The sequence below is a fragment of the Echinops telfairi genome, unplaced genomic scaffold (assembly GCF_000313985.2).
Source record: "Echinops telfairi isolate 266 unplaced genomic scaffold, ASM31398v2 ScPeMD7_7424;HRSCAF=8462, whole genome shotgun sequence".
Lineage (NCBI taxonomy): Eukaryota > Metazoa > Chordata > Mammalia > Afrosoricida > Tenrecidae > Echinops > Echinops telfairi.
The window spans coordinates 87226601-87237417 of record NW_022111324.1 but is presented as its reverse complement, the minus strand read 5'-3'; the positions used below and the strand labels follow the sequence as shown (position 1 = coordinate 87237417).

Sequence of the window (10817 nt, the reverse complement as noted above, 5' to 3'; positions counted from 1 at the left end):
AAATGATCGGTTGTTTCTCTTGATTGTGTCCCACATTGGTCTGAGGCTTTCTTCAGTCTCCTTTGCATTTTTTGTTGTTTGTTACTCTCTTAGATTGAAGTCCAAAGATTTGTCTTCCAGCTCAGTAATTTGGGTTTCCATCTCTTCAATTCTGTTTCTCTGTTCTTTTATAGTGTTGTGTGATTCTGTTATCATCCTGTTTGACTCTGCGTTTTGGTTTGGAGTTTCCCTTGTAACGTGTGTGGTGAGGGTCTTAGCTTTTCTATTCTTTCCCTTTTTCTCTCACACTCTTTCTTCATCTGGTGTATGTGTGTAACCATTATTCTGATTATTCTTCTGGTAATTCCACAAGCTGTTTGATTTCAACGATTTGTTGTAGGTCTGAATGTTATTCACTTATTTGTGTCTGTTTTTCTTGCTTTTTGTGTTGTGTGTGTGTGTTTATACTGATATTTCTGTTGTTTCCTTGCCATCTTGGTGAAGTGATTAGGGATGGTGGAGAGGTGGAGCTGTCTAGGAGGCATTAGTGCTGTTGGGTCTTGTAGTAGATAAATGGTGGATACTTCAAATCAAGTATCTCAAGGAGAGTAGTAAGGGCTAGGGAAGAGATTTGACTATGGAAAGGAAAATATTAAAGATAAGGAGGAGGAAAGAATTGATCAGGCAGTGGTAACTGGAGGATTATAGGAAAGAAAAAGCGAGAGATTAAAAAATGTTTCCTTATTGTGCAAGGTCGAACGAAAGGGTAATAATGATTGAAAAGATTTATAGAAGTCCTATGAGCTTTTATTTTTAAGAAAAGGAGAAAGGAAAAGGATTGAAGAGAAAAAAATGAACCCGTTGTGTTTTTGTTTTTATTAGAAGAAGGTGACAAAACAAGAAAAGAAATTGGTGTTTGTTTGGGCTCTAAGCTTTTCGGGGTTGTTGTTTTTTTTTCACTGATCGAGGTTTCTGGAGAAGGGTTGGGGCTTGATTGTGAGAGCAGCTTGGAGGCCAGGTGTGTGGGTTCACACATGGTTGGGAATTAAGCTAAGTCTCTCAAGTCTACCTCCAGGTCAGCAGTATGGTGCGGGAAAGGGGGAAATAAACTTCTCCCCCTTCCCTTTTCCCTATTCTCTACCACTCCCACTGTCTCTGGACTTTGGGCGGGGGTGGGGGAGCTTGAATCACTCATCTATGTGTTGATCTTTGGACTACTTGCTCTCCCCTCTCTTACCATGTGATTTTCTCCTGGTTCCTGGAGAGGGTCTCACTCTGTGTGATCAGCAAGCCATGTTCGCACTCTGAATTCTCACTTTAAAGTGGTTACGTTGTTAGCCTGTGCTGTATTTTAAGGGAGTGGTATTGTAACATGATCCAGCTCTTGGTTTGGCCACAGCAGAATAATCAGCCAATGAAAGTTAGGGAATTCTCCGGGGTTTGTCATTCCTCTTTAGAAGAAGGCTTGTAACCCAGAACAGTCCCTACAGTTTTGTTCTCTATTAAAATTAAAGGGCTAAACACTAAAGGAAGGGGGAAGGTTACATCGTTCTACCCAGTACAACATCTGTAAGGAAACATAAATATTTTTAATGGGATTTTGAACCGCAAAGACCCAAATAGAGGATCTGTGCCAGGTACCTACCCCATACAGGTCCTTTGAGAAGAGAATTCTATTCAAGTTGGATTTGCTTTAAAATGAGTGCTGTCTCCCTACCCCCGAGCCCTAAATACATTTTCTAAAGAAGATACTATGTTTGATGTGGGTTCTGAGATGCTGCATTTGGGATCTGGATTTCTTTGGTAAGCCATGAGACGTATCACCCCAGATGCTGTAGCTCCAGAGCTCACTCTCAGCCAGATGCGCAGACTGAAGTGATTTTAGTTGCTAAATAAGTGCAATGTCTAAGTAATAAGCACTTTCATCTCCTGAAAAATGTAGAACTTAGTGAAGACATATTTGAGTGAATCAAAATGACACGAAGTAACCCGAAAAAGCTGGGTTATTTTGTGGCTTTGAGAAATCTAATCTGATCTAACTTCCAAAATTCGCTGGAGAGCAGCAGTTTGTTAGTAGCATTGTGCTCCTACTGACTGCCAGGAGCTGAGGTACCCTGTGGAAGAATTTGGTTGACCGATTGCCAGTTGAAATTAAAAATAAAGTTACAGACAAATGTTCTGCTCTAGCTGCAGTGTATCAGCTACGGTTTCTGTTACTCTGGTCAATAACATCCCGGCTTACAAGGGCAATGAATGTACAAATGTGCTTTACACAATGGACGGATGTATGGATTGTGATAACAGTTGTATGAGCCCCTAATAAAACGCTTAAAAAGAAAAAAAAGAGAAAATAATGGTGGCAACATATGTACAAATATGCTTGATACAATTGATGTACGGATTGTTATAAGAGCTTTAAGAGCCCCCAATAAAATGATATTTTAATAATAATAATTTTTTAAAACCATTCCGGCTTACATCTTAGGATGATGCCACTGGTGATTGCCGGAGTTGGTCAAGGGCTGCTTGGACTGGTTTCCTGCTGCGTCCCCAGGGCCCAGCACAAAACTTGGTGCCCAGTTAGCACTTCTGAACTCAATAGACAATACATATTTGATTTTGGGGGGAGGAGGAATTTGTTTTAGGAGTTAAAAAGGAACTGTCACAATGAAAGTTGCAATTTTAAGATGTATCATCCACCAGAGAGCTCAAATTAAAAGATGACTGGCTTGTAGCTTTTGCCCCTTCTAGAAACCCGTGCTTATAGTGAGATTCTGTGCACCGTTTAAAGCAGGTCTTCCTAAATATTAATGTGCATAGCAGACATCCTGAAAAAATTGCAGATTCTGATTTAGGAGGTTTGGTGTGGGTTCTGAGATTCTGCGTTTCTCACAGTTTCCCAGGGGATAGTCCTGCTGCTGGTCCAAGTACCACACTTTGGAGTAGCAAGACGGACTGCACTCTGTGCTCTGAGCCTCCAATTGTCCCAAGACCTTTGGCATCCAATACTTGTTTCATAAAGACCCAAATGGGAGGACCTGGGCCAGGCGCCTACCCCACAGTGGGTCTTTGAGATGAGAATAACAAGATGTGAATGAGGGTGAGCGTGAAGAGCTACAGAGGATATTTCGAGTGAACAGAATCCCCATGTTATGGGAACAAAAGGGCTGTGGTTAGCACTCAGAATTCACAGCATTTTGGTGAAGGAGCAAGAAGCCCGGGTTGCGGCCTACTCAAAGGATAAGGGCTGTGTTAGTGTTTATCTAGGCAAAAGGGGAAGCTGATTATCCTGACTGTGAGGTGTGGAGGTTTCTGGGGAACTGGCTGTCCTTGCTCAGGCTCTCTTGGTTACTATGGAGATGGCAGGCCACAAAAATCAGCAGCAGAACATAGTTATGTAGCTGTTGGGAACTTCAGAAATCAGGAGCTGATATGGAGGGAAGGGGAATGGGTCACAAGAGAAGGGTTGCCTGCGGGACCTGAGAGAGCTCATCAGCAGAAATCTTCCAACTTCCGTTTTAAAAACAGGGAGGGTTGCTGCCTGACTCCATAAGGAGCTCACGGCTTGAGATCCTCTTTGGAGACATTACCGTCTCTGCTCCCCAAGTACCAGCTCAGCCCTTACCTGGCATTTGTCCCCTTGAATGGTTGACTGGGTACATCAGTGCCAGTTACTGTTCCGGAGCCCAGAACCAGGGATTTGAATGAATTCAAAAGGCTATCTCAAAACAACACTCCAACTTTTAAATTTAGTTAAAGTAGAATGGCAGCTGAGTAGGAAAAATTACCAGCCAAGTTGTGGAATGGGAAACTTGGAAGAGGTCTAATGAACCCTTTCAGGTGCCTGATGTAGGAGATTGCATTATTTCCAGGACCATGGAAAGTAACACACATTCAAAGTAATGTGGCTGGCTGCCATCTTTGAGCAGATTCGCTTGCTGTGTAACACACATGCTTCTCTTCTTTCCTAAGAGGGAGGTTATGTTTCTAGCACGGTGTGAACCCACAATTCATCCCGCTGCAGTGATCATTCTGGTTCACTCACATTTTCCAAATTGAGTCCATGTCAGTTTGCTTCTGAAGCCACGACAAAACCGGGAAGAAGCAGTTCAAAGGCCTGTCATGGAGACACAGGGCCAGTCTTTGAAAGGTGCCTGGTGATGGGAAACTGCCCCTGAGTGTGTCTACAAGTGCCCACAGGCACACACCTCTCTTGTTGCGCCACCTCCGCAGTACAGGACTTGTGGGCAAGGAGCCATGTATTTCATGTGCAGATTGAAACGGACATAGCAGTGGTTATTCACGACTTCACTCAAGCATTTGATATGTACTATCCAGTAGTCCAAACCCACGAGTGCTCCGCGGGAGACAGATGAGCCTTTCTGCTCTCATAAAGAAGTACAGTGAAAACACACAAAGAAAAGGAAGTACAGGGATGGGATCCACATCGGCAGTCCTACCCTGTCCTATACAGTTGCTATGAGTCAGAACCTACTCCATAGCAGTAAGGTTAGTCTAGTTTTGTTTTGTCTCGGGGGTCCAGAGAAAAAGTTCTCCATGTCACATCCAAAAAGTTCCCTTCTGGAATGTAGGGTCCTGACCACCTTCAATTAGAGTCTGATCAGACTGAGTTACACCCATTGTTGTAAGGTCATCCCAAATCAACAGGCACGCCTACAAGAGTGACAAGCAAACCTTACTGGAAATTCAAGTTGAGATGGGGAGAGGGGACATGTATTCCTTGTAAAAGGTGATTACAATTGTGTTGATAGATGAACTGGGAGGAGCAAACTCTTCCTGGGGAAAAATACCACTTAATACTTACATAGACCCCAAGGGGAGAATGTACCCATGTTCCTGGTTGGCCTGGTTTGGCCTGGTTTTTATCCAGTGCTTGATGACTCAGGCCATGTGCTACTGGGCCTCTAGATTCTGTCCTTCCCAGGAGCACAGCATCTTCATAGACCACACTAGAAGGATTCAATGTGGAACCCTGACTAAGCAAACTGGGCTTTAACTCAAACTCACCTGTAGCAGGCATGATCCGTAGAATTACCTTATAATGTTCTCTATCATAAAATGATAATGATATCTCTAAAGTGAACCAGAGACATAGATAAACCAGATACATGAATGGATTTGGGTCTTGCACTTAAGTCTAGCCCCAATCTAAAAACAATTAGTTCTTATTACATGGCCTTGCTTGATGGTCACCCTCATGAAGAGATCACTGAAAATAAGTGTAATTAAGAGACCAGATGTGCCCACCTATCAGAAGGAATAGCACCTGGGGTCTTCAAGGCTTGTCTTCAAACAAACAGCCAGTTAGGTAAGGTGTTATCTAAATCCACATGGAAGCACACCAGGTTGTGTGACCAAAGGGTTGTAAATAATAAAATCCAAATCTGAAGGAGGGAATAGTATCAGAGCTTAAATTATGAACAACTGTTTTGCAGAAGGCAAAATGCATTTGCAGGCCCCACATAGACTAAGCTATGAGTGAATCCTTTCTCTTTTTTTCTTTAATCATTTTATGAGGGGCAGTGAATCCTTTCTGATCATAGTCAAAGGATGTGACTAGTCTCGAGTTCAGACTGAGAGCATCCTAAAGTCAATTATGGCAGATGTAGTTAGATAAATGTATAGTGCTTTATTATTTCATCTCCCCTTGACTCATTTAAAAATTATTTGTGTTTCATATTTTCAGCTTTCTTTCTGATTGAGGATTTTCTATGTTATGCTTAGTCATTGTTGTTGGGGATTTGTTGTTTGTTTGCTTCCAGTTTGTGTTTTGTATGATTTTCTGTAAATGAAAATCCAGGATCTACAGGTAGATCTGTAGAGACAGTAACTGGATTGATCATTGCCTAGGGACCAGCCAAGGGGAGGATGAGGGCAAGTGGGGAACTAGCAGTGAGTGGTAGAAGAAAATGCTCTGAAATTGATTGTGGTGATGATTGCACAAATCTTACTGTGATTGAACCATCAAATGGTATGATGTGTGAGATAGCAAATGTCAATAAAAAAATTTTTTTTAAAGACATGTCTTTTAGACTCCATGCACTCATCTTTCTGATAGCCAGGTACCATCTGATTTCTTCACCACACATTGCTATAGCACCCATATTTTCAGTGATTTCTTCATAAGGGCAAGTACCATTGGCTAATTGTTCTTAGACTAGGGTTTATGATTAACTTAGAGCTCAAAACCATTCATATAGCTACAGTTTATATATCCTCCTGGTCCACGTTAGAAATAGCATTATCATTTTATTGGGGAATATTGTAAATAATCCCTATTGGGGCATATAGTAATTCTATTAATAGTATCACTAATTAAGACAATAACATGGAATGTAACACACTTTTAAGAAAAGTGTACATACATAGGACAACTTTTTAGACTAAAATACATGGATTGCTGACTTGTACAGAGTAAAAATTAAGTGATTGAACACTGCACAAAAGATGAGGGTTGGGGATAGAGCCAAGTTTTCAATAACACTCATTTACAAAGGCAGAACTATGCTGCTGGACTGAAACATATAATTAAGACACCAAGAGTTATAAAAATAGCAAATATATGGTAGTCTTCGATTGCCAATTATTGGGCACCCTCAAAGCAAAAGGTCTGAACTAAAGTCCGATTACTTCCAAACCCACAACCTTCAGGTAGTAGTCATCTGCTTCTTCTCACACTAATGTAAGTCAGTCTTAAGTCCAAGGGAATAGTTCAGTCCCTTTAATCTGCCACAGGTGTCTTTAAAGACCAGGTCACTTAGCAGGGTTTCCAAATCAGATCTTTCGGGTATGGCCAATGAAGGATGTGGTGCATCCTGAAAGGACAAAGTCTAAAGTCCCGGTTATCCCTGGCACATGGCCTGGGTCACCAAAGGCTGGGTGGAAATGGAGTCAAAAGTGTCTGATTAGGAATATCATACAGGGCGTGTTTTCCCATTGGGGGTCGTCTATATAACTAACATTAAGCCTTTTTTTCCAATGGCAAGTTGCTCCTCCTGTTTTAACTGCCAAGATAAGTGAAATCACCTTTTCTGAAACAGCCATGTCTCCCTACCACCATCCCACTTGAATTTCCCTATGGATCACCTGATGGACCTCAGCACCGGGCCACCAGGGATCTCACCCAAGCTTTGAAATCATCATCTCCAGCCCAGTCGACCTCTGGCACTGTTGCTGTTGCTTCCATGTTGTTATTAGGGACTGTGAGTTTGATCTGATGCCTATCAGCACAGTGTACAACAGAAGGAAACACTAGCCAGTTCTGAGCTAGCCTCATAATTGTTGCCATGTTTGAGCCCATTTTTTTAAAGCATTTTATTAGGGGCTCATACAACTCTTAACACAATCCATACATACATCAATTGTGTAAAGCACATTTGTACATTCATTGCCCTCATCCTTCTCAGAACATTTCCTCTCCACTTAAGCCCCCAGCATTAGGTCCTCATTGTTCCCCTCTCTCCCTGCTCCCCCCTCCCTCATGAGCCCTTGATAATTTATAAATTATTATTTTGTCACATCTTGCCCTGTCCAACAACTCCCTTTACCTACTTTTCTGTTGTTCGTACCCCAGGGAGGAGGTCACATGTAGATCCTTGTAATCGGTTCTGCTTTCCAACCCACTCTCCCTCTGCCTTCCCAGTATCGCCACTCACACCACTGGTCCTGTAGGGATCATCCGCCCTGGATTCCCTGTGTTTCCAGTTCCTATCTGTACCAGTGTACATCCTCTGGTCTAGCCAGACTTGCAAGGTCGAATTCGTGTCATGATAGTGGGGGCGGGGAGGAAGCATTTAGGAACTAGAGGAAGGTTGTGTTTTTCATCGTTGCTACGAGCCCATTTTTGCCGCACTATGCCACTCTATCTCATTGGTGGTCTCCTTGTTTTACCAAGCATGACCTCCTGATCACCTTCAAAGTGCACGGTGTAACTAAAAGATATGTAAGTATCTTTATTCTGATATTACAGAAGGGAAGAGGATAAAGTGCTTTATGGTTATCTTTATGGTATTGTGATCTTTATGGTACCAACCAGCTGCTGAGCCTGCTGGGTATCCAGCTCTTACCTAGACTTGTCTAAGGTTTAGGAGGGGATGATCTTCCCCCACCCAGGGCGGGTGGCAGAAACATGAAACAGAAAGTATTTTGCAGATGTTTCTGTGCATGTTTTGCTCCCCTGGTAAAATATATGTCACCAGTGGGGATAAGTGCCAGCCTGCCCAATCCCTGTATCAGTTGCCAAGGAGGGACAGTGCCCTTCCCGGTGACCATCTGTCCATTGCCCTGATGATGGCCCTCAACGATCACTGCTTATGGATAGGAGTTTCCACATGCGGCTTCTACTTGTGGCACTGTAACGCTGAGTTGGATTTTGGATGGAATTTCCCAAAGCACTGTTAATACCACCTATGAGCTAACATATACAAACTGTTCTGCTGCTGAAAGCTCCTTTTTTTGCTTATTTCTACATAGCACTCATTTCTAACACAAAACGAACCGGACCAAGGTTTCACAGTCTAACCGTTCAAATGCTCATGTTTCTCATAAGGGATTTTTCAAAACTCTCAAAGGGACATGAAAGAAAAACTAAGGTGTTGTTGAGGCTGTATATCAATCATGTAATCTCACAGACTCATTAAGTCAAATGTAATGAAAATTTTATTTTCATTTCAAAGCCCAATGTCTGTGCTTCGTTAAAAAGGAAACCATTTTTGGTTTCTAAACTAAGTTAGACCACACAAACCCTATTCCTGGGCGCTGCACCATAGTACACAATACAGCTAACCGCTATTGGGAAGTCCAGGGCTGCCAGGCTCCTGCTACTCATTCTACATAGCATCGCTGCTGCCAAGGAGAAACGACGTCTCTCGCGCACGAAGGAGACTAGGAGAAGGAAAAGCTGAAGACTGGTGATGGATGCTCTTCCGCCCTGGCAGATTCATGCACGGGACTGTGGGTCATTCACACGACCCAGGAAGTGGACGGTGGCAGCTCGCTGTTCACGGACGATGAACAGGAATGGCCTGTTGAGGGTCAACTGCAGGGCGTCGGGCTCGGGGAGCTGCTGGGCTGACTCTGGGGACTGCTTGCCCTCATCGGCTTTGAGTTCGAAAAGGATGCTGGTGAGCACCTGTAAAAGAGTAATGTGAGGCGGGGCTGAAGCTGAGGAAAGGGACGTCGGAGCTGCACAACCCAACCTGGCGGGACACGGAGGGGTCCAGCAGTCTGGGCCATGTACCTCAGGGAGTCAGGGCAGGGGCAGTGCCTGCCTGCTCATATGTGGCTCATCCCAATGCGTCCAGCCTCCACCTGCCCCTCTTGCCCCTGGCAGACTTGGCTGCTACTTCAAAGGAGAGCGTAGGCCTCTGCCCATCCTTCAGAGTGAGCACGGATGCTCCAAGCCCTCTGAGGTCTAAGGGCAGGCCCGTGGGGGCTCCCTTTCCTCCCTCAGCGCAGCACAAGGGCAGGGCGATGGCTTCAAAGGAACACCCTCTCCTGCTGGGTGCTTCCCTAAAACAGGATCTGTGCTATAGAATTGGGTCTGGGGTGAAGGGAGTGAGGCATGTGGGGCCCAAGGTTTAAGGAGGTACATCCTCTAGGGGCTCCAGGCACCTCACGTTCCACCACGTGGTCTCCAGCCATGCCCTCTGATCTGGGGAGGGCCTGGCCTGAAGAAACACGTACTGCACAGGAGAACATCCTGCCAGAGCGAGAGATGCCTGCCACCCATCCCTGAGGAGCCCATTTCCTCCTGCCCCGAAGCATATTCTCTCCTTCCTCCCCCCTCTCCCACCCCCATTGCGCCCCCAACCTTCCTCTTTGCTCTCCTTCTACCCTCTCCAGCCTCCTGGTGGCCCCGCGTGCTACCTTTCCGACCCTGGGGTTGGCATCACTGATTCTGCCCAAGTGTGCCTCAGGACCCAACAGCGTGGGCAGCTTGGCCTGGGTTAGCAGCTCTTGCAGGTCACAGGAGTCCACCAGCACCAACTGCGGCAAGGTCAGGCGGATGGCCCTGGGGAAAAGACCCACGTTAGGAAAATCCTCGGGGGCGCCCAAAGGAAGGCTCTGAGTCCTGGGGGCTGGCCTGGCCCCAAGGAAGCGTGCCAGGGACCTTGACACAAACTCTCTGAAGAGTTTTCTCCATCTTGTCCAGCTAGAAACAGGGTCTGCACAGTACAACGAGAACCTTTCGTGTCTTTTCAAAAACGGGCTCAGGACATAACAATTTAACAGGAATGATCTCTGAGTGATAGACTTTCGAGCACTGTTCTTTGTTTTTAAGTTGGCTGTGTTGAAGATGTATTGCTTGGATAATTTTTTAAAAAATACTACATGTTAAAAAAACCCAAAACACATATCACGCCCTCCGAGCCACCTGCGTGGTTCTGTGCCCTTGATGAAGGGATGCCTAAGGAAGGCAGAGGGGTGGGAGGCACCTTTGATGTCAGCTGCCGTGCGGGCATGTGACACCCACCATCATATGTAACTTCCAGGTAGAAAGGCCTACCTCTCCTCCCTTTGCTGTCCCTGAGAACCGATGGGTGCTTCGGAAGGCAGCCAACCAGTTAAAGAAGCAGACACCCGAGGGCCATCTGTGGGTCCTCGTGCAATGTCATCGTGCTTGTCTCAGGAGCCAGTTGCTGGGCTGCACTGGCCTGGCCCTCAGAGATTTGCTTCATTTCAGCCAAAAAAACTAAAGGCAACTAAAGGCAACCCCCTCTCTGGGAAGCAAAAAGAAAAGGTTTGGGGGGGGCGGGGCAGACAGAAAATAGGGATTCTGTGAGTGAAAGAAAGGTCCTTGGGGAAAATCTCCCATC

The 10817-nt window shown here is 45.0% G+C and overlaps 1 protein-coding gene across 1 annotated transcript in view; it reads right to left on the bottom strand.

The window, feature by feature from the left end:
- Positions 1–8640: 8640 nt before the first annotated feature.
- The window catches only part of AGT (angiotensinogen), an 8478-nt gene continuing 6301 nt past the window's right edge, over positions 8641–10817 (bottom strand). The window contains exons 4-5 of the mRNA XM_004712201.2: positions 9868–10012; positions 8641–9130 (exon numbers count right to left, since the gene is read on the bottom strand). Coding sequence (XP_004712258.1) covers positions 8939–9130; positions 9868–10012 — 337 coding nt within the window. The 3' untranslated portion in view covers positions 8641–8938. The remainder of the gene's footprint in view (positions 9131–9867; positions 10013–10817) is intronic.